The 24,604-nt window shown below is 43.8% G+C and overlaps 1 protein-coding gene across 1 annotated transcript in view; it reads left to right on the forward strand.

The window, feature by feature from the left end:
* Nucleotides 1-5,782: 5,782 nt before the first annotated feature.
* Nucleotides 5,783-24,604, forward strand: part of LOC139915994 (helicase ARIP4-like) — a 50,224-nt gene continuing 31,402 nt past the window's right edge. Inside the window, exons 1-2 of the mRNA XM_071904775.2 lie at nt 5,783-6,180; nt 24,349-24,592. Of these exons, the coding sequence (XP_071760876.2) occupies nt 6,147-6,180; nt 24,349-24,592 (278 nt within the window). The 5' untranslated portion in view covers nt 5,783-6,146. The remainder of the gene's footprint in view (nt 6,181-24,348; nt 24,593-24,604) is intronic.

Consider the following 24,604-nt stretch of genomic DNA (forward strand, 5'->3'; position numbering starts at 1 on the left):
TCTAACTCTATTAATTTGTGGCGCAGCTCCAACCCTGAGGCAAGCTTTGCACAGAATCTGACCTTGTTTGTCGTTTCAAACCACAGCACCAAATAACAAACCATGCTCCATGGTGACTGATGGTTTTCCTCTCCAACATCAGACTGACTCTTTTCCACCCCGCACTACATTTTTCCAAAGATCTTCTATGTAAAGTTTCTCTGCTGTTTCTCCATCTGAACTTTAGTTCTGGTCACATGCTGCATGTTGAACATTCAAAGGCTGTGATTGGTCACACATAAGGGAAGAGCTTGATTTACCACACCAGGACTTTCAGCGGGAATTTAATTTATAACAAACGCTTCGGTATCACCGAATTGCATATATATTAGTTGTAGAAACATAAAATCATGATTTATGATTATCTACGATTGATTGTGCAGCAGAAAAACGGGTACAGCCCAAACAGACACACATACACACACAGTTAAACAAATACATCATTTATAGAGTTATGAATAAGCAATGCTAAATAAGTAAGTTTTGAGTTAAGTAAGGGATAATGCCCGACCAGGTGTCTATTATCAGGAATTAATGGACGACGCGGAGGCCATTAATTCCTGATTATGGACACCTCGAAGGGCATTATCCCGCTTATACCTTGGTCACTTGCCAAAGAAAAAAAAATGAAGACCATTAATTTATATTTTCATGCGTTTTGTAATCAAAATCTAAAGTTTTTCACAAGCCATAACTCAGTTTCACTGGTAACACCTGAGGGTTTGACTAATACCTGGAACAATCATTACCATCCCATAAGGTTCTTATGCAATGGAAACGTTGTTCACTACTCCAGTAAATAGGACGAACCTTAGATACGACTTGGCAACGGGAGATATTTGTAGTCCGCTCAGCTCATAGAACCCTTTGGCTCAGCTCTGAGCAGAAAGCTAACGTTATGCTAGCAAGATTCAAAGTCAATATACGGTTGACAAACAGTAAATATAATTTGACAGTATGTTTAACAACAAGACTAGCTAGCTATCCAGCCATGTCATTGTCCCCAAATCAATATCAAGATTTTCACAAACATACAAATTGTAAATTGTAAACTGTTGCTATGGTTACTCATTTTAGATACAGGCTGATGATACAGAGCCAGCGCATTAATTTAGAACGCTGAACAGACAGTTTCACTGGAACTACTTAGCAGGTGTCCATTATCAGGAATTAATGGACACCCTGCAGCCAATCAGAATCGAGTATTCACCCAGACCATGGTATAACAGGAATTAATGGACACCCTGCAGCCAATCAGAATCGAGTATTCACCCAGACCATGGTATAACAGAAATTAATGGACACCCTGCAGCCAATCAGAATCAAGTATTCACCCAGACCATGGTATAAACAAAGTTAATGTCAGAGACGCCCTGATGTTTTTCCCATTTCTGACTCCCATGTCTTGGGAGCATAAAAGCTAAAAGTTACTTAATTAAGCAATATCACACTCAAGGTCGTGCTGTTGTACTGTATATCAGCACGGCTGTGATTCAGTCGTAGGCACGAAGCCGCAGGCCGAGTGCCGAAGATAATACTACTTTTATTCAACAGTTGTATAAACAAAGCTATTCATCAAGTAACGGTAATTTCAGACAACAGATGATTTTTGTCTGTTATTTGTCTCCGCCAAGTGTTGCCAAGCAACAGGTAAACTGTTTCCCGTCTGCAGGCTAGCAGCTACTTTGAGGTTAGCACGGACGATTTCAGCTTACTTTCTTCCCAAGCTTCCGCCTCGGCCGACCGTTCATAATTAAGGTAAAAATGTATCCATATTTGCGTTGTCGCTACTAGGTGCGAATGAAGTTAGAGTTGTGTGTGTGGACGTGTTCTGGGAATATCTGGTAAGCATTTGTTTGTTGCACAACACTGTAGAAGTGCTAACCAGCTGGTTAGCTAGCAGCTACTCAGCTAACGTTAGATGACGTTGTCGTGATCCGCTTTTTATTTCTCCTCAAAAGAAGCTCCAGGCAGAGCTTTCTCCACACAGAAAAACGCTGTGTGAACGCAGCCTGATCAAGGTTACATTAGAACAGCTGTGAAGCGGAGTGATACGTACAGTACAGCGTCCCAGTGCTGTTATACTGTATATCAGCACTCATGGAATGCCTCTTGTCCAATCAAATTGCTCGACCGGAACTAACTGTTGTATAAGTAGTTTTAGTTGTATTGAAGTATTTCATTTCTTTTAGAATGCCAGTTGTGGTTCAGAAAAGTCAAGATGTTCATTCAGTTCCAGTAAAACAATTGAAGTATAATTATAATTGTATAATTGCAGTAATATAATTTTCCTCAAATCAACGACTAATAATTTAAATTGATGACTGTAGTCACCAGATCCTACATTCCTGCCCTCTCTCTCACCCCGTCTCCATATCCCCCTCTTCCTCTCTTTCCTTACTCTGTTTCCTCTCTCTCTCTCTCTCTCTCTCTCTCTCTCTCTCTCTCTCTCTCTCTCTCTCTCTCTCTCTCCTCCCTTCTTTCTCTTCATCTCCTCTGTTTGAACCCCATTACCCCTGTTACCTAAGGCAGCCTCTGTGGAGTGGGCGGGGCTTGATGACATCACACTCACTCGGGTGTCAGTTGGCCGGGGCAGAGGAGGGGAGGGGGAAGGGACTGAGAGAGGGAGGGACGGGGGGGGGGGGGGTCTCCTACACACGGCAGGCAGCGGCAGCTTTCAGCGACTCATTGTTTTGTAATTGTCCCAATGGCCTTCTGTCCCCCCCCCTCTTGTACGGCAGTAAAGCTGCAAGACAAGGCTGTAGCTGGACACACACACACACACCGACACACACACTGACGGGACAGTTTGGGGAGTGTGTTAGCAGTATGGAGGAGGCACACACGCAAGCTTTGTAGGTAGATGGAGTGAGTTTAAAGACTGAGAGAGGCAAGAGAGAGGCATGGAGAGCTAGAACAAAAAACTCAAGCACATGACATGGGTGAGTAGCTGAAATTTTGGTCTGAGTGAGTGAGTGAGTGTGTGTGTGTGTGTGTGTGTGTGTGTGTGTGCGTCTTTCCTACTCTTCCCACACACACAGCTGTCTGTTTCTGTTTCTTTTGTGTCTGTTTATTAATCCTAGTCTGTCACCCTGTCTCGTTATCGGTGTGTGTGTGTGTGTGTGTGTGTGTGTGTGCAGACGCGGGGCGGGGCGGGGGGGGGGGGGACTTCTATCACACTGACCTACATGTGTTTCAGTGCCAAGTCTCTGGCCGGGCCACTTAGGCAGAGCCGGAGCACAGAGGGTTTCATAAGGCGTGTTATGAAATGGAGTGGATGCAGGAGAGTTTGTCCTTGTCCTTCCTGAAAATCTCTCTCTCTCTCTCTCTTTCTCTCTCTCTCTCTCTCAGTTCTCAAGGACTTTAAGTTGTTTTATTCAGATGAAACTTGATGTTCTGGGTGTTTTGTGTTATGTTTTATGTGTTTTTTTTGGAAGAATCGGCATAAAAACTTAGGAACGCTTACATTGTTGTATCTAGATCAAGTTTGAAGTAACGGGTATTTATTGAATTTTGTTTTATCTGTGTTTTTTTTCCAGTTGGCAAATAAAAGTGTCTTTCAGTCTTGCCGTAAAGAACCATTTAACCTTTAGCTTTAAGCTTTAAGTGTTTCCTAGCAGTTTTCATAACAGCAGGATGACTGCGGCCTTCAGCTCCGTGACACACTGTGGTAAATTGGATTCATTAACTGTAGAAATTTGACAAATTTGCTTCCGGACATTTTATACAGTCATTAAAAGGATGTATAGTTTTCAATGGATCCACTGTGTGTTTAGCTTGGGACGACGTGGTACTTTTTCTACACAGTGTGTGTTAACAACTACACGTATTAGTTTGAAATGTGTTGTAAAGTGAGTGTAAGTGTGTTGAAAAGTAAAAGAAATACAAGGATACGTTGAAAATTGACGTTTTTTTTTAACTCATTTTTAGAGTGTACAGTAGTCTGAAGTTAAAGGTAATTTTATTTTTATTTATAAAGTGACACTGAAATGACTAATTTTAGCTCATTCTAACTATCACACCATTCACTTATTTGCCAATTTCTGCCCTCAAAAAAATGACAAAAATGTTATTCTCTTGTATTTTTATATCAAGATCTCATTACCTTTTACTTCGTGGAAAACGGCAAATCTTTAGTGATGACATCATCGTGTACCAGGAGGCGTAAATAAGAACTCCAATCAATAAAACCATCACAGACACTTTAATAATCCCTCCCTGCGTTATGTCCCGCCCCAACATCCTGTTTCAAAAGCAAATTCATCACATGAAGGAAGCCAGATGCTCTCAAAATGCTGTTTCATTGTGACTTTAACTGTGTAACTGTTACTGAACTGGTTTCCTGTTGTAGGTGTTGGTATTATACTGTATGTATACTGTAGAGGGGGGAGGGGGGTGTTTTTTTTTTAGCAGCAACTGCAAAAAACAAGACAGATTTTTCATCTCAGTGGGAGTACCTTGTTACATAAAGGTTAAATAATATAAATAAGTGTTGCCTACACATTCTTTAATGGTTTTCAGTGCACTTTCATTGCCTTTCCTCTGTGTTTTTAACTGTGTGACTCCCAGCTGTTGTTTTGGACATGAGATGCAAGAAAAATCTCAGTGCAAACGAACCATAAAAGGCATCGTTTCCTTAATTATATCAGATTCAAAGTCTTGGAAATGTTAGTATATGTAGGGGTTTCTTTTTATATATATATACCGTACGTATATCCAGAAGGAAGAATTGTGTGTGTGTGTGTGTGTGTGTGTGTGTGTGACTTTTCAAACTGGCTGTGAAGAGTTGAGGTAGTTGGTGTTTTTTTGGAGACCCGCATCCAGCTGACACACATTTCTCCTCCCTGCCCTTCGCTCTCCTTCGCCCCTTCACACACACTTTATGTTTGGGCCAAGCATGCTTCAGCCCTGTCATATGTGTGTGTTTGTGTGTGTGAGGTCATATTTCTTTACAAAGCGCTTTAAACATTTTTCAAGTGTTTTTAATTGAGTGACAAATGAGCTGTTTCATTGCTTCTGTGTGTGTGAAGTCAAATTTCCTCACAAAGTACTTTGAACCTTCTTCCAGTGGCTTTAACAGAGCAACAAATGACATATAAATAGACAAGTGAGCATGTGGGTGTGTGTGTGTGTGTATAGTTGCATATATTTCTGTGTGTGTGCAGTCAAATGTCTTTACAAAGCGCTTTTAACATTCTCAAGTGTTTTTACAGAGTGATGTATTGCATATAAACAGACAGTGTGTGTGTGTGTGTGCATTTGTATGTATTTCTATGCCTCTGTCTGTGTGTAAAGTCAAATTTCTTTACAAAGTGCTGTTAACATTCTCCAAGTGGTTTTTACAGAGCAACAAATGACATACAAGCAGATAAAGTGTGTGTGTGTGTGTGTGTGTGCCTGTATGTATTTCTATGCCTCTGTGTGTGTGTGTGTGTGTGTGTGTGAAGTAAAATGTCTCTCCACGGCACTTTTAACATTATTGAAGTGGTTTTTACTGAGCAACAAACGCACATAAACACACAGTGTGGGTGTGTGTTTGCATACTTGCATGTATTCCTGTGCCTCTGTGTGTGTGTGTGTGTGTGTTATATGTGTGTGTCATGAAGCAGGGTTCTTCCAGCCGTCCGTGGCAGTCCCCCCTCAGCGGGCCCCGGCTCCAGCGTGAGGGGTTATGTAACTTTTTCAGCTGCCAACCCTCCTGCCTGCCTCTGCCTCACATTCACATTGTTATTGACTGGAGCAGAGCGCAGCAGCCAGCCAGCCAGTCAGTGAGTCAGTCAGTTACTAAGGCAGTAGAATAAAACCCACATCGCACCAAGGGAGGGAGATAGGAGGAGATATAGCCCTCCTTTTCTTTTCTTTTCTTTTTTTTTGAGGCTCTTTAAACGTTCGTTTTTCCCAAAAGAGGAGCCAGTGTAGAGAGTCGGACGGCGAGTCGGAGGCAAAAACAGCGAGTGAGAAATAAAAGAAAATAAAAGCGAGAAGAAAGCTGAAAGTTGGAGAGATAGAAGAAGAGGAGAAGAAGAAGAAGAAGAAGAAGAAGGAAAGCAAAGAAGGGGGACAGCAGCTCTTCTCTTCTTTTCGGAGCGCCTTTCTACTTGGTGACCATGCTGCTCCTGGACGAAACGGAGTCCTTCGCAGGTAGGTGACATCACCGCCGTGACCCTTGGGGTTTGGTACGGCGACCTCTGACCTTAAGGAGATGAGTCAAGATGGGGTTGTGGGTCAGTTTTTCATAGGGGAGAGGAGAGAAAATTGAGAGAATAGAGTGGGGAAGCGTTGAGGTTTCATATGGGTCGATGCTTTGTGAACAGCGAGAAACTGCACATTGATCAGTTCCTTTTGAACGCTGCACAGATTCTCATTGGTTCATCATCCGTTCTGATAGTGAACGCTGCTCCTTCGCTGCACAGTAGCCGTCGCCTCTCAGCTGCAACCTGCTCGGTTTGACCCAGAAAAAAAAAAAAAGCCGGCATGAATGAAAGCGAGCGATGAGATGAATGAAAGAAAAAGTGGATTGGGGGGAAAAAAGAGAGGATTGACTGAAAAAGGAAGCATTAAAAACCATGAATGTGTGTTTCCAAGTGTTGGAAAAGTCTAGAATGTGCAGCGGCAGTTTGACCTGCGAAGTTACTTAACGTCGTTGTGTAACGCCGGATCCATACCTGCTTATGCATGCACAGTCTGTCCCACTCCTTTCTCTCCCTCTTTAACTCTCTCTCTTTATCCCTCTTCCTCTTCCCCTCCTTTTTTATTCACGCTCCACATTTCTCCCTCTCTTTTCGATGCCTTTTTATTCATTCTGTTTTGTCTCTTTTCATCGATCCGGCTTCCATCTTTCGACCGGTCTCTCCCACTCATGTTTTCATCTCGTGGGGGGGGCCCGGCTCCCATTGGCTGTTTCTACGGTTACCTAAACCAATGCCGGGGCGTGATTGGTGGGTTGCGGTGGGACCGGGCCATGCTGGAAGCGGGGGTCTGTCCCGCGGAGCATGTGGAGGGCAGGACAGCATATGGTTCATCAGACCAGTGGGTTAGCGGGGGAAACGAGGGAGGGAGGGAGGGAGCACTGCCTCAGTTTGCAGCTTTTAGGGAAAGATGGCAGCACATATGAAGAGTTTAAATCTCCGAAATGCTGTATATTCTTAGAAATCCACTCAGCAGAGGCATGGCACTCAGAAACTCTGATGCAAATTCACCTTCAGTTCAAATCAGTGTTGTAGTTATAAATGTAAAGGCGGGTAAACGACATGATCTCTAGATGGTGATGATCATGCGGCAAACAATGACCGATATGACCAAAAATCTGTTATATTTTCAGTAAAGTGCTTATGCTTTCCTCAAAAGACACCGTCCGTATATAAATAACATACGTTTGTTACTACTTTAGCATGAATTTATGTTCTAAAAGTTAATGTCAGCCTCGAAAATGTAGACAGGCTGTTTTCCTCAAATAGAAATGTAGATAATGTGGATAGGTGGGTTTGCCCTTCCATTACATCACAGGTTGAGATTTGAAGCATTTGAAGACCTCATTACCAAAATGTTATATAAGCAAAAAGTCTGTCAGATGTTCAGTATCTCTGAAATATGTAGCATCCAGTCCGTAAACCAAGGATTTTTACCGACTCACTTTTAAGAAAGTGCGATTTGTTTTAGTTTTTAGTCATTTTTCATGTGTAGATGTCAGTTTGGTCAGATTGGAATACCTCATTTTGAAGCAAAACTCTTCATATATGTGCTTGCATTGGATATGAGAGAAAGAGGGAATGTGCCAGTGTGAATATTTTGTTATCCCAGGGTAAAAAAGCTGTTTAGAGTTCATTTATCCCTCAGCCAAATGCAATGTGAGGCAGACTTTTGTTCAGCATTTGAAGAGCTCATTTCCAATTTGCTATATAAACAAAAATTCATGACCTTAAGTTAAGCATTCAGTGTCTCTAAAACACAAAGCATCCAGTCCATAAACGTGTCAAAAGTGCCATCATTTGTTTTAGTTTTGTGCCTCCTCCACCCCTCTGTCTGCGCTCTCTCTCTCTCTCTCTCTCCCTCTCTCTCTCTCCCTCTCTCTCTGTCTCGACACCATGTGGAAAAGCCTTCAGAGGTTTCCTTTATGAAGACGAACTAATCTCTGCATGCTCATCAGGCTTCAGATTGCTTTGGCTCTCTGGCACAGTGTGAAAGTCACACTACATGCCTTGTCATCTTTCCCAAGACGGCCTGTCGAATGGCGATAAAGCGTAAAAGAACACGGTGTTCCCCCTCACATCCATCCTGTAGTTTCTGTTCTGTGGGTGTGTGTGTGTGTTGCAGTGTGTGCAATCTGTGTATCGGTGACTAATCGCTTACTGTCCAAGCGTCACACACAGAAACAAAGTATGACATTTGAGCAGTAACGCCTCCGTCGAGCGATCAGAGAGGAAAAGCCCCACTGTGCTCATTCAGTTTTCTCAGAACGGATCCGCTCTGTTCAGCCTAATTCTACAAATGTCCGTCTCTGTAATTAGCCTGGGCGCACCGGCAGGAACGACCTGTCCCGTCCCGTCCTGTCCTGTCCCGCGGCCCGGGCCAAACGCCGGCGAACACGTGGAGCTTTCATAACGCGGCGGGGAGCGGGAGGACGCAGGCTCCACATGGCTTTCATTCCCTCTTCCCTCATGTCCTCCATCGCTCTTTGTTGTACATCAGATCCCTTCTTCCTCCCTCATGTCAAATCTTATAGCGCTTTCCTTTGTTCCTCTTAGAGTAAATTTCCTCCTTTTAAGTTCTCTTTGTCGGGCTTTTTTTTCCCCATCTCGCCGCTGCACAATGCCTTTCACTTTCTCTCCCACACCCTCCACCCTCATGCCTCCCCTCCCCTCCCTCTCTTTCTTTCTCTATTCACTCTTTCTCTCTCTCTCTCTCCCCTTTCTCCCTGTCAGTCTTACAGCTGTTTTATCCCCCGTGAAGTCTAGTTTTCATCCATTCTTTTTTTTTTCTTCCTCCTCCGCTACGCTGCACTCTCTTTGTGCTTGCAGATGAAAAAACTCATGTTGTCCCCCTCCTCTCTCTCTCTCTCTCTCTCTCTCCCTCCCTTTCTATCTCTCTCTCTCTCTCTCTCTCTCTCCCTTTCTATCTCTCTCTCTCTCTCTCTCCATGGCAGTATCACTCTATAGTGTTACATTACAGCGGTCTTGTGATCCGGGTGCGGACATCACCCCGCCAAGCCGGGACCAATCACATTATTACACAACCAAATACTTGATTACAACCAGCACCTTTAAAGCCTTAAAAAACACTGTTTTTGTGGGAAAACTTGCATCGCAATAAATCCATTTCCTTTGTGGTTATCTGTATGTTTTATTTTCAAACTATTAGATGCACTTAATGGAAGTCGAAATGTAAAAAAAAGGAACAAACTGTGACTGTGATGCTGCTCCAGTGGGGCCAGACAGGTTCCTGCAGGCTTATTGTGAAACAGATTTTAGTGAGAATTAGAGCTGAACAGTTAACCGGGGAAAAAAAAAAAAATGAAATCGCAATATGAAATCGCTTAAGAGAGGGAGGCATCTAAAATGGAGAGAGGGGGGGCGTCTAAACAAGGTGGTTTTTGGTGCTCCAGGTAATCTTTGGTCCATAAATCAAGTACAACATGAGTGAAAACCTTTCATCAAACTCAAACTCAGTCAGTCCTGCACACTGACATCTGTGTGTTTTCTTTAACAAAATCACTTTTCTTTAAACAAGTTCTAAAAAAAATCTATGACAAGTAAAACTGGTGATGATATGAATCGCAGTTTAAATCGCAGTTTTCTGTCAAATAATCACAAGTAGATCTTTTGTCAGCATCTTTCAGCCCTAGTGAGAGTTTCTCTGTGAGATTTAAAGACAGGTTTGCAGTATAGTGGCTCTGCGTTGGTGTCGGTGTGAAGGTCGTGGCGTTCTGGTTCGTCAGAGGTTGTTCAGAGGCTGAAAGTACACACACTGTCCTGACTGACTGGCTGAGGAAGTTTTATGTAACAGGCTGAGGGATGACGGCTAGAAGTTTCCAGGCGTGTGTGTGTGTGTGTGTGTGTGTGTGTGTGTGCGCACGTTTGATACTTTCCTCTCCCTCTGCCCCTTGTCTTCCCTCCTTGCCACCTTCCTTCCCTCCCTCCTCCTCCTCCTCCTCCTCCTCTCTTCTTCCTCTCCTCATCCTCTTCTCCTTCGTCATCCTCCTTCTTTTTCTCCTCCTCTTCGCCCTCCTCCTCCTCCTCTTCGTCCTCCTCCTCTCATCTGTAAGTATTTCAGCAGCGGTGACACACTGGCCTAGAAACAGACTGGTCTACCTCACTTCACCCCTCCCTCTCTCTCTCTCTCTCTCTCTCTCTCTCATGCTCTCACACATTGTCTCTCTACCTTTTTCCTCTCCTTTTCTCCCTTCGTTCTTTTGCTGTGTGTTTCACTCTCACTGTCTCTCTCTTTCTCTCTCTCTCTCACACACACACTTATCATTTCTGCCTCTCTCTCCACTCCAGTTGCTCTGAGAACAGCTAGCGGGACGACTTGTCTCGCAAACACACACACACACACACACACACGTACCCGGAGGGAGGGTTTCATAACTCACCTGCATTGCTCTAATAAAGCAGCCTTAATAACTCTTCCAGGGCAGTCTGTTATGTAAGAGAGGTGTGTGTGTGTGTCTGACGTCTTTCTATGGTAGGTGTAGTGTGTGTGTGTGTGTGCGTGCTGTCATGCAAAGTATTGAGTATTCTATTAGATTTTAGATAAAGTGTTTTTGTCTTCCTCAAGGCTAGTTATGCAACCTGCTTATGTCTTTGTTTGTCTTGGTAGGACGGCACAATCTCTTTTTTTTTGGCAGTGTTTTCTCTTTGCTTTGGCCTTTTCCACTCGAGCTTTGAGTCTCTGTCTGATCTTTACAATGTTTTTCTTCAGCCGGCTCCTGCAGGTACGACGAAGAGTCGCCTGAAAGGAGCAGTTGGGACGAGGAAGCGGTCAACAGTTTCTATCGATTTTATTTAATTCAGTTTAAAGTGGCGACTGTTTCTCGTTTTTTTTATTTTTTGATTTTAGTCTCCATCTTTGGTGCTCAGCCTCTTTGCTGTGGTGTTTCTGCACGGCACTTCCCCAGACGTCACCTGTCGATCAAACGGAGTGGGCGGGACTGTGATATAGTTTTCCTTGGATTTTCTGTTGATGCGGTTTGAGTTTCTCTTTTCTTTTCTTTCTTTTTTTTGTTGTTTTTTCAGTTGTTTTGTCGGCTTGATCAGTCTTTCTCCTGATCAAGCCGATGATCTATTGATCCGTCTGCTGTTCTGTGCGTCTGTCTGCTTATCGATCTGTTCATCTCTCCACCAGTCCATCCACCTCTATCACCATCACTCTATCTGACTCTATCACTCTATCACTCTGTCTGACTCTATCACTCTATCACTCTGTCTGACTCTATCACTCTATCACTCTGTCTGACTATCAGTCTATCCATCTCTCTGTCTTCGTCTGTCTCTCATCTCAGTCATTTCCTGTCGGTGCGATTGGGAAACAGTCGCGAAAGTAACAGAACAGTCTGAACTGACCGGGAGGAGGAGAGGGGGGGGGGGGTTCCTGTCACTTACAGCAAACACACACACACACACACACACACACACACACACACACAGCAGAAGGCACAAACACCGCGAAGGCACAAACACAGATAAACAGAAGCAGACACACACAAAGAAGCACACACACATACACACACACAGACAAGATGACACACACTCAAACAATGTGACAAACACAGACACACATGCACGGACAAAGACACACACACACACATACACATACACACACACACACAAACAGAAGCTGCCAAATACACATACCTATGTACACATACACACAACACTGGTTGAGCCGAATATGAGATTGTGCCAGAATATGTGTGTGTGACCGTTGGTGATATCGCTGTTAGGTGTGAGTGTGTTAGAGTGTGTGTATGTGTGAGAATACCGGTTTGGAAAGTGTGTGTGTGTGTGTTTCCCTTATGAGTGTGTGTGTATCTTTCTGCATTGTACCTGTATATCTGTATATCTGTGTGTGTGCGTCTATCTTGTTTCTCTGTTTTCTGTACTTCTGTGTGTGTGTGTGTGTGTGTGTGTGTGTCTGTGTGTGTGTGTGTGTGCGCGCGTGTACAGGACGTGAGCTTCTTGTGAACATGCGGGTTGTGTAACAGCCAGAGGCGGCGGTTACATAAGCGTCCCCTCTCGTCCGACCAGCTCCAGCGCCGGTGGCCCGTCTGTCTGTCTGAGAGCAACTTTCTGTCTCTGTGAGAAACAGATAAAGTGTGTGTGTGTGTGTGTGTGTGTGTGTGTGTGTGTGTGGCAGCCGGGAGCAAACCAGGCCATCTTACTGTTTGCAGCAGCCTCTTACGGCGGTACGAGACTGAAAGAAAAGAGAGAGAGAGAGAGAATAAGTTGGATATTGACCTCACTGACCCTCTTAACTCCGTTCCACTTTTTGTCGTTTTGACCTTTTGACCCCATTACCTGCTGATATTTTCACACAAAACACCTGGTTCAAACGGATACGGCTGCTAAAATCAGGTCTGCGTTGTGTGTGTGTGTGTGTGTGTGTGTGTGTGTTTTTTAGATTAGATTCTACTTTGTTGATCCCCGCGGGGAAGTTTTACCTTGGTGTTTTTACCTCCGCTAAGCAGTTTATGTTTGTTTGTCTGTCTGTCAGCAGGATTTCTCAAAAACTTTCTAAACGGATTTCCATGAAATGTGGTGGAGAGACCGGCTTTGGGCCGAGGAGTGATCGGATTTTGGTGGTGATCCGGTTCTGGGATTTCTGCCGTTGTTTTTTTAGCTTTAACTATTAAACTCACAGACATAGAGACTTGACTCTAAATCAGGAGCGGATGTTCGCAGGGTCAACAAATCAATTTAACTTCAAATTGAAGTGATAGGAATGATGTGTTTGGGTGTAGCAGCAAGCTGGAGAGTTGTTCAGGTTTGCGCTCTCGGAGTAGCATCTAGCTTCTTATAGTTGGGTTTAGCCAAACAACAAAAGTATGAACTCTCATGGGAAATATTTGCTCGGTGTTATTGCTCTCATTCCGTCTGTTGGAATCGAGAAAATCCTTCATTTTGTTCAAATTGAGCAAATCCTAAACACCGGTTTCTAATTTTTCCCCCTCAGTTTCTTTTGCCGTCTTTTTTCCAAGTGCAAAAGGAAATAAAGCTCGGTAGAAACGGCTGTGTTCAGATGTATCGCAAATCATATCCCTGTCGCTGCTAAAACAAATTGAATTTCTTCTGTCAATATCATGCAGCTCCGTATAAAGTAGAAGTTCCCCCCCTAATTCCAGATATGAGTTTGTTCTGCAGGTGTGTTTCTCAGTCCATCATGCAGCCGGTCAGTTTATAACAACACAAAACCTGCAATATGAGAATCAAATCAAATTGCAGCACATCACCAAGTCAGTCGGCCTGTCAGTCGTCAGTCAGCTGTTATTGCCAAAGCGCAGACACACCGCCACGTGACGTCAGCCAATCAAACTGCAGTATATCAGTCAGTCAGAGGGTGAGACGGCTGTAATTACTGCATCTCTCCACCCTGTCGCTCTGAACGTCTTTGAGTTTGGCTGCGTTTTATAATCGTACTTCAGCGGAAGGTGATTATGTAACACGAAGGACCTGGTGGCCTAATGAGCGCGCTCAAACACGTACCTGGACCAGAGGGGAAGGGAAAGAGAGGCAAGGTGGGAGACAGAGAGAGAGAGAGAGAGAGAGAGAGAGAGAGAGAGAGGAAAAGAGATGGCAGGTAATTAGCCGAGAGGAGATGAGCGAGAAGTGAGGAGAGGAAGAGGCAGGTGAGCAGGAAGAAGAGGAGGTGTGAGCGAGAAACGAGGAGAAACAAGAGGAGAGAGGAGCCAGGGGCGAGTGGGAAGAGAGAGAGAGAGAGAGAGAGATGGGGGAAGAGAGGAAAGAGAGAGAGAGAGAGAGCAAGAAGGTACAAATGAGAGGTGCGTCTGCAAAGAGGCAGACAGGAAGAGGAAATTGGCGAGATGAAAAGGTGGGAGTGAGAGACGAGGAGAGGAGAGGAAATGGATGAGACAGAGAGGCGAAAGATAGGAGAGGAAGATGGAGGAGGACGAGGGGGAGGGGGAAGGAGAGGAAGCAGAGAAGGGGAGAAAATGGGTGAGATGAGAAAGTAGTGAAGAGGAGGAGGAGGAGGAGGAGATGGGAGCAAGAGGAAACTTTTGCTGAGACGGAAAGGTGAGAAAATGAGAAGAACAGAAAGGTGCAGCTGGAGGAAGGAGAGAAAAGACTGAACTGCTGTCAGAAACTGTCATTCTCCTCCATTCCTATCCCAGTTTAGGAGCAGAGGGTCCAGACGTGTAAATGCATAAAAAAAAGAGAGAGAGAAAAGATAAGAGAAAGTGAACAAGAGGGAGAACAAATTGGAGACATACATCACATATTTCTATACATTTTATAACAGTAATAAGCGTAAGAACAGGTATTGGAATGTGTATATACTGTATATAGAAGAAGTATTGAGTTGGAAATGTAGATTTGGAAAAGAATAGCGATGAGATGCAGAGAGCGGATTGAAAGTGTTGAATTGAAATTGAGTCAAACAGAATAGAAATACTGTATATCGTTTTTTTTAGCATGTGTTTTTATCAAAGAAACCGAAGCAGCACTTTCCAGAATTAGAAGCCGAAGAATTTGTTTTCTTTGTTTTCTTTCCAAACCTTACTGCCAATTCCAATAAAGGGATTACCATAAAATCCAATAAATGCACACACTGCATACAATACTCATGCATACAATAATAACATAAAATCTTGTTGGGGATATTGAGGCTTACAGTTTGACATTAACATCATAATATAGCATTGGGACTTGAATTAGGTGGGGAAAGAGTGTAAAGGTGCATTTCGTAAGTTTTTTTGTGTCCCATTGCCCAAAAAGGAAATAAAGCTTCTGCACACTATCTCCACTGCAAATTTCATATTTATTGACAAAATTGCTAAGCTTTTCAGTCAAAGACGTTCATCAGATTGTGTCTTTCAAATAACCAGAATATATCAGCAGGGGGTTGATGGGATTGTTGAATACCAGTAACGATTAGCTCACCAGGCGTGGAGATTTCTGGCTTTCTAAACTCAATTTCAAGCCGGTACTCTTATTTTGGAACGAATTGGAATTGGTGGAATTCCCCACCCTTCAGCATTTCAAAACACTTCCCAATCCTTCCCAGTAAAACTCAGAAATATGCCCCCTTTTTAAGTTTTCTAAAACACACTAGAACAGAATAGATATCTGTGTGTGGCTGATTCACTGTCTCTCCTGAAAGGACCCATCCAGCTGTGGGTCCCAGGACGGCGGTTTGGGATGAAATGATTATATAAGTCAATCCGGCGCTTTGTTACAGCGAATTCTGTATCCCTCCGTTTCCTGCCTACTTCCTGGAATCCCCCGTCCTGGTTGGATAACAAAACAGTTCATCCTCTGTGTGGCCTGTGTGTGTGTGTGTGTGTGTGTGTGTGTGTGTGTGTGTGACGTGGAGGATTCTCCGCATCATGTAGTAAATACACATATCTAGCGTAATCTATAATCTCCTTACGTAGCGACAGACGAGGAGAGAGAGAGAGACAGACTGTTTTATTTTTTCTGTCCGTCTGTAGGTCAGTGGCTCACAGGGAAAAGGGGGAGAGCAGAGGAAGAAGGGATAGAGAAAGCAGAAGAAGAGAGAGATTAAGAAGAAATAGGTTTGGTTTGTGAAAGTATTTTCAGTGGTCCGCCCTTAAAAAGAAGTTGTTTTTTGCAGAACTTTTTTTTCCTACTGAAGATATTCTGCTGGTTTTTACGCGCCAAATAAAGCGAGGGTGAACGCGGTGATTCCTTCTACAGACGCACTCTCACACACACACACACACACACACACACACACACAGCTGCGTGCGCACAAACAGTGGTGCCTTAATTCAGGTTGTATAACAGGAGGGGTCAGAGAACAGAGTGTCAGTAGTCTGGTATGTAACACCACCGCTGTGTGTGTGTGTGTGTGTGTGTGTGTGTGTGCCACTCTCAGTGTGGGTATGTAAGAACTCTGGAGCTATGTAGGTCAAGCGTCAAGGACCTCACATTTCCTGTGTGTGTGTGTGTGTGTGAGTAAAGAAACCTGTATTAATTTCTCTCCCAGCTCGGCCTCAGCTCTCTGGATTTATGATTTATGAATGCAGATGCGTCACACGGCGGTGTCGGATATCTCGTCAAATGTCTCCAGAGTTTCCCCCTGGCCTCTGATGCTTTAACACCAGCGTTTGTCAAGCTGCGGGTCGTGACCCAGAACCGGGTCGCGGACGCGTGTTTGGTGGGACCGCACAGTGGCTGACCAGTGGCTGAAATTTAATTTAAAAAGGACAAAATGTACCATTTCTGGTCCTATGCCTTTGTTTTAAGTTGCAATAAATCCAATAAAATATCTTCAAAGTTTTCCCGACCCTCACATCACACCACACACTGTCAGTTCCCAGGCAAAAGTGGGATCGCCCTCAAAAATTGGACTAAAATGATCCTGTTTTGGGTTCACAGTGGCTCACAGTTTCAGGGAGGGCGCCACTTGTCCTGTCACAGTCCGACTCGCCGTTCATTATTAATGGAGCAGCTCCGGGAAATTGTTATTTGATGACGTTACAGATTAAAATCTTGACTCATGTTTCAAGCTTGTGGACACACTAATCTGTTGGAGAGAAGGCTTTTCTTCTAAAGTGCAACCGCTGATAGCTGTAAAAAAAAAACAACAAAAAAAACATCTATGATTTCTGGGTAATCTAAAGCTGTATTTGTCGCTGTCGGGAACCTCGTATCTCCAAAATGTCAACTTTTCAGGAGCTAAGGAAAGCAGTGTCGTTTTAGCTTGACCACTATGCATTTTTTACTTCATCCAGTCGGGTTTGAAAGGGTTTGATTGGACGGAGGATGGTCGAGTTTTTTCAACCCATAGAAAACAAATCAATCCTTCAGTCAAAGAGAAAACATGAAAATTGCCAAAAGTTACAAGGTTTTCACAATGTGTTTTCTATACTGTAGCTGTTTTATCGTAGAGGACATTGTGTTCTGTTGCTCTATCTGTGGTTTTCGGACTCTATTGTCTTTCTTCATCTCTCTCTCTCTCTCTCTCTCTCTCTCTCTCTCTCTCTCTCTCTCTCTCTCTCTCTCTCTCTCTCTCTCTCAGCACCACAGGAGAATGAAACCCAGAGGCTACAGTTTTATGTTCGCTGCTTCCTCTTCCGCTCTTCATCACACTGGTCCTCTGGAGGGCATGCCACCCTATCCGCCACACACACACACACACACACACACACACACACACACACACACGGTTTCTACCATCGTAGGGTTGCAGTGTTACGTTCGTCAGCGCAGTAAAGTAGGAGTTATATAAACACTTAACATACGTAGATCTGGTTATATAACCGTGTGGTTGCAGAAGGCATTTCCCCACTGTATCCCCCTCTGAGACACACACACACACACACGCTTACTCCACACACACACACACACACACACACACACACACCAACCGTTGTGTTGTTGCCGGTGGCCTCGCAATCTATCAGCTACATATTTCTCAAGTACATGTTGTGTTGTTTTTGTGAGGAACAGCATGTCTGAAAGCATGCTCGGTGTTCCATTCCTGCGGTGTGTGTGTTTGTTTGTGTGTGTGTGTGTGTGTGTGTGTGTGTGTGTGTGCGCTGAACACCCAACAGGGGGTGGCCAAAAGAACAAATCAATGTTGTAGAAAAATAGCAAAAAGCCACACAGTGTTCCTTCTACTGTGTGACACTTATTGACTGCTGATGATTTAACATTTCACCAAGTCACTGTGTACGTGTGTGTGTGTGTGTGTGTGTGTTTATGTGTGTGTGTGTGTGTGTGTGTTTATGTGTTTGTGTGGGTGTGTGTGGGTGTGTTGACATAGAAGTTTCACTTTACCACTTGGGTGCACTCTCACTTTCTTTCTCATTTTCTTATTTTCCTGCTTGCCTCTTCAACCTTTTGCTGTGTGTGTGTGTGTGTGTGTGTGTGTTACGGACGTCAAGGTGTCACTTGCATTCATACTTCCTCTCTCAACTCATTTACTCGTTGTCACTAGAGGTCTTTTCTTTATTTATCTGTTCCCTCTTGCAGCTTCTCCTTGTCACTCGCAGCAGAACATTTTAAGCAGAAGGTCGCGCTTTTATGAGTTTTGATTCGCTCGCGTAGCAACGAGCGGGCTCTCAAACTCCAATTTTCACCCGGAGATAAAAAAGCCTCCGTCGGACCCAGACAGCGGGGATCGTGTCTCGACGGGGTGGGAAGTTCCTCCGAAACTGACTTCAGATCAAATGTACATATCTTGGCACGTCTTTCTGTTTCTGCCGTCAGACGACTGCGCGAGTAACTGTGATCGAGGGTCACAAAATGCTAACTGGCTAACCAAGGCTAACGCTAATTTCTGTACTGTTAGCATTTGTGACCCTCGATCAAATCACTTTTTTTTTATAGTCGCGCAGTCGTCCGACAACAGAAACAGAAAGATATGTCAGTGACAACACCTGTATTGTGTTATTCATTACGTTGAAACACAAGATAAGTGATCACACACAGAGTTATGGGCGACAGAAAGTTGGCTTTTTAATATTTCGCTGGCAAAGGTGAGAACCGAGCTATACCCTGCGGGAGTACGGCAGCCATGTTTGTCAGAAGGGCCAATGATGATGGGTGTGTGTGTGTGTTTGCGTGCTTGCTTGTATGTGTTTGTTTCTTGTGTACAAAAATCCTCTTTATTTTTTAACCTTTACCCCCAAGAAAGTGATAAAAGTTGCAAGAATGGAACGTTTTTTTTGTCTTCTCAACAAGTCAAATCTATAGCTTTGCCTTTCTGTGAGATATGTAAATACCACCACCCTCATTCCTCCTTGTTAGCGATGGGTGTGATGATTGGTGGTGTGTGTGTGTGTGTGTGTTGGCAGTCATGAGAGATGGATGTGAGGAATTTGAGCTGGGGGCGATGGGAGGAGGTGTTGAACTGGTGGGACGGGACGGGGGTGATGAGTGGGAAGTGGGGGTTTGGGGAAGTCGGGGGGGTTTAACCTTAATCCCTGTATTGTGTTCTGCATTACATTATGTAACGACTATGAGGTGTGTGTGTGTATGAGTGTGTGTGTGTGTGTGTGTGTGTGTGTGTGTGGTGTCACGCGGCCAACAACTCCCCTTTTATCTGAGTGGCTATTTTGATTGGCAGGCTGCCATGCTTGTGTTGTAGTATCGTTTCCACGGCGCCCAAGACAAGTATGTAAGTGTGTGTGTGTGTGTGTGTGTGTTTGATTTGTTTAGCACGATTCAAGAGAGGTTTTCGGTTTCCTGGGTCCTCAGTGGGGAGTATGGAACACTTTTAGTTATATAACACATTCAGTGTGTGTGTGTGTGTGTGTGTATATATACTGTATATGTGTGTGTATGTTGTATAACCTGTCCCCACTGTCTGGGCATACTGCTGTGAGACTCTCCCCAAGGTGTGTGTCTGTATGTCGCCTGTATCTGTATCTGTGTGTGTGTGTGTGTGTGTGTGTGTGTGTGTGTGTGTGTGTGACTCTTAGCTTCCAAACTGCATCACTACATGGGTTCAAATCGCAGTTTAGCCTTTTCCTTCACATCTCTTCCAGTTTTTTCTTGTCTTTCTTCTCTGTAAAGCTCAGTTTGTGCCTGTTGTACAGCTGGAAAAAAGTTGATATTCACTATGCTGCTGTTTAGGGTGTGAAACTCTTTTTTTTTTTTTTTTTGTCTACTGCATACAGTGGCAAGGTCACCAAGTTCACCAACAAAATTCCTTGAAGGTGGTTCCTTAAAGTATTTTTCTTTTCTTTTTTTCCGAAAAGAAAAGAGTGATTGAATACAAGCTGGCGTTCTGCCAAAGAGGCTGGTAAAAGAGACAGGCCTCAACTGTTACATAAACCAGTGACATACATACCGATGCTGAATTGCCCACACTCTTATATAAAAACTGAAACTCTGAAGTAAAGAAACTACTTCAGATGCATCTTAATCAGCTTGGCAGTCTGTATTAAATGTATTAAACACCAGTAAAAAACACTAAAAGCACCATCAGCCTGATACTGCTGAAGTCGCTCTACTCCTCCAGCTATTTTGGCAACCAACCGCCGCTCAGAGGTCCTTATGTTTTCTAAAAAAAAAAAAAAAAAGTAAAGCTCACAGGTAAAATAATAAAATAAATAAATTTTGGATTCCATCAGTTACTATGGATAGTCTGTTCCTGCCTGTGTCACTGCATCCCTCTGTCTTTTCCCCTTCAAAATAACATGTATCTATAATTTTAAAGAGTAACTGGTGCCAGGTGATGTCACCTTCTTTTGAGAACAGGTGGCGACACCACCTGGTACCAAAGATCAGCCAATAGCAGATGGCCATTTCAGGAGCATGCTTTTTGACAGGAGAAAAAAAAAAACTGTCACGACTTCATCCTTAAACCAAGGTGCATGAACAGAAAATAACTAGAAAGGAAATTAAAAATCAGCTTTTACTGATGCAGTAAAAACCAACGTGTTTCTGCAGAATGCTTTTTTACCATTAATGTCAGACTTAACACAGGCTTGAGGTTTAGTTACTCTTAAATGTTTACATGACATTTCAAATATTTGAAATGATTTTGAAATGATGGTGTTGTGTGGGTCTGTCTCATTGTTGCACAGGTATGAGGGGAGACAATGTGGACATGGTCTGTGGATGTTAAACAAATAGAAAATCTAATTTAGTAATATATTTTATAACACAATGGTGCTCACAATGTCGATATCTGTCTCTCCCTGGTGAATAATTCCTGGACTTGTTGTCCTTTTGACCTGAGGAGAGGAAACAGCCCTGCTTCCCAGAATCTACGTCTGAGTGTGTGTGTTTGTGTGTGTGTGTGTGTGTCACCAGTATGGTATTTTTCTTTTATGTGTGTGTGTGTGTGTGTGTGTGTGTGTGTGTCCGCCCCCTCTCACTCTAAAGTGCATCTCTGTCTTTGAATGATGGCCTCGCTTTCATCTCTCTCTCCCCCCTTCTCCTCTTTTCTCTTTTCCCTTCCTGTCTGCCCCCTCAGTCTCTCTTTGAGTGCCCAGCGTGTGTGTGTGTGTGTGTGTGTGTATGTGTGTGTGTGGTGATGTTAAGGCACTGTGCATTTCAGGAATTGTTATATAACTGTTCTTTAAGGTGGGGCTGGAGGAGGGAGGGAGGGAGGCAGGAAGAGACGAGAGGGGAAAGAGGGGGTTAAGAGACCAGGGCTGAACATGTAATTTAAAGTAATAAGCCAGGACATTTACATATAAATAAATATCCGTTTTGCTACTCTCTATCCCTGATTGATTTCACTCAATAGTGACTCAGGAAGTGATGCGTTTTACGTTTCCGTTTGTTTGTTTGGAATAAACAGCAGAAGAAGAACTGGGTAGTTAGCATGAGCAGCGATAGCCACCATGACTGAACAGACAAAGAAAAGAGAAACTCAAACTGCAGCAACAGAAAATCCAAGCTCCGCCCACACTGTTTGATTGACAGGTGATCTGTGGGAAGTGCAGTGCAGAAACACCACAGCGATGAGGCTGAGCAACAAAGATGGAGACAAAATATTAAAAAAAAAACAGATTACCGCTTTGAATTCGGATCATTTCTTATTTTAAACGATAAGGCTAATGATTTAAGGCTAAATTATTCATCCGTACATCATTCCATTCATTCGTTTGTGTTTTGATTGATTTATTCTTTCATTTGTTTATTCATTCCTCTGCTAATTGATTTGAAATGAATTGTTTTGAAATGGTAATTTGTCCCTGTTCTACATATGCAGACACACACACACACACACACACACACACACAGGCTGAGAATGCAGTGTCATTAGTAGCCTGATAAAGAAGTTAGTTATCATCTAGATGGACTGAAGGGGCGTTTTATGTAAGTTGTTTTTCAACTCGCAGTGAGCTCATCACCAGCCTCCATGCACCATTATGTAAAATAAGTGTGTGTGTGCGTGCATTCTTATGTTGTGGACTGACCTGAAGTCAGTTTGCCAGTTGTCATGCAGTGAACATGACGTGTGTGTGTGTGTGTGTGTTGGCAGTGTCCTTGTTTGTCCAGCCGTCCTAGACAGATCCTTGGCTAGACTGACCTACTGTGGTGTGTGTGTGTGTGTGTGTTGGTGTACGTGCTCCCTTGCATGTTTGTGTGTGTGTGTCTGTGTCCACGCATATGTATTTATGCATGTTTATGTGTATTCATGTGTGAATACGTGTCGTCTGGAATGTGTGTTGTGTGTGTGTGTGTGTGTGTGTGTTTGGGGTTACGTGTGTGTGTGTGTGTGTGTGTGTGTGTCGGTGTTTGTGTCCTGTCTGTGTTTCGTAAGCCGTCCATATTTATGATCCAGCTCTTATATAAGCCTCAGATCTGGTTCAGTGTGTCTCCGGCAGAACGACAATTAAATAGAGAAAGGGAGGGAGAGAGAGAGAGAGAGAGAGGAGGGGGGGAGGAAGAGAAGAGGCGGGAAAAGTTACAGAGAGTTAAATCTCATATTCAGTTTTCATAATATTGTTTTCAAATATACTTTGGCTCAGGATGAGAATGAATGATCTTATTGTAGTTTAGTTAAAAGTTGAACTGAACGGCGGTGAGGCGGTTCACAGGCAGAGCGGTCACAATACTGGAACCTGATTGGCCGACAGCAGCAGCTCCTCTAATTCAAATGAGCTAAACCTGCTGACTGGAGGCTTTCCAGTGGGTGTGTCAGCTCAAACTGGCCTGATTGGACGGATTTCAGAAATTCTTTAGTGAGCGGAGCCAATCGGGACCGAGTCCAGTCGTGATGTGTTTACTGGAGTTCGACTGAAACTGCCTGGAAAAATGGAGGATGGATTTTTGAAAATGCAACAACAAAGCCAAAAACCAGCTGTTTGTTTTCGTTAGCTGTGCTGACTCTTCTCAAGCTACAACTCAGAGCGTTTTGGAGTAGAGACTAGGGCTAAAGACAAGACAGTTTACTGTGTCACAGTAACCAAATCCACCTTATCACACTATTCACTTTTACTGAGAACGTTACTGAATGGATCTACAGCCACACCACAACAATGAAAAAAACAACAGAGTCAAACTAGCTACACTATTACCTACAGACTCTGACTGTACTGTAGCTAGCTAGCATTAGCAACACTATCCACACAAAATTGACTAGCTGTATTGTTGCCCAAGAGCTGAGGACCTCCAATATGGCCGCCAGCGGGTGCGTTACGTCACCTGAAAGATCCTCACATTCATTTTCTCGTTCTGCTCCCCTAAGATACAGAACTAGTAGTTTTGCTAACATATGAACAAGAATCCTTAGCTGTACATGGTTAGCATTCATGGAAACTGTGTGTCCATTTTAAAATTTTTCCACTACATAGGTACTGTGCTGTACCTGTACTAGGCCTGTATTATGATATATATTGGTTATATAGGCTATATTGGTTTTCTGTTGGACTGGTGAGGTTGCTGTCCTGTTTGTGTAGGATAGGAGTGTGTAGGAGTGTTCAGAACCATCTGAACATGGGACAGTGCCAGATATGTTTACCAGGACTCTTGTAGCTTCCTCTGAACAGTGCACAACACATAATAGAAAAACCTACAGTCCTGTGCCACTGTGTGTATTGCACGCTACACTAATGCAGTGGATAAACCCGCTGTAAGCTGGCTGCTCAGTTGACATGGCGTTGTTCACAACTCTCCCTAATGATTCATTTGATCCCTCATTTCTTCCACTTTACCTGCTATTATAATTAATAGGTAGGTGACTAGAGGTGTGATCAGTGCTGGGAGCAGGTGGAGGGGGGTGGCACTGGGATCCCATAGGTGCCCACTTAATAAACCTAATTATAAGTCAGGTTTCTATATAGGCACCCGCCATAGTTAAATAGCACATAGGTGTGAATTCAAAGCACATGTGCTGTTTGAACACATTTTGGTTTTCATGTGTGAACATTGTTTTCATGCTGTATTCTGCCATCACATGACATTTTAATTCAGATGTGAAAACTTCAATAACTTATAACATGTGAAAATATCATTTTGACATGGGAAATGGGAAATTTCACACATGTTCACATACGTAAACCAATGTGTCCAAAATGCACGTGCTTTGAATTCACATGCAGGTTTTCACATGTGACATCGCTGAACACATTCACTATTTACCTGTATTTCCTGCTTTATCGCACCTGAACTAACCGCCATGTTCCCTCCTGTCTTCTCTTCTCAGACCAGACCCACAGCGCCCCCTTCAGCTCAGAGAATGAGGCTCAGGGAGGCGACCCGGCCGGGTGGCAGTGCACCCCTCCCCCATCTACCTCGCCCTCGGGGGAGACGCCGGCCCACCCTCCCCCCTCCCAGCCCTCGTCCAGACCCCCCTCCAGGCCGGCCAGCCAAAGCCCCTCCCCTCCCTCCTCGCTGACGGGATCCAAGAAGAGGACCTCCAAACGGGCGCACATGAGGCGCAACATCAGGTGATGAACTTC

Source organism: Centroberyx gerrardi, chromosome 14 (assembly GCF_048128805.1).
Source record: "Centroberyx gerrardi isolate f3 chromosome 14, fCenGer3.hap1.cur.20231027, whole genome shotgun sequence".
In the NCBI taxonomy this organism is placed as follows: domain Eukaryota; kingdom Metazoa; phylum Chordata; class Actinopteri; order Beryciformes; family Berycidae; genus Centroberyx; species Centroberyx gerrardi.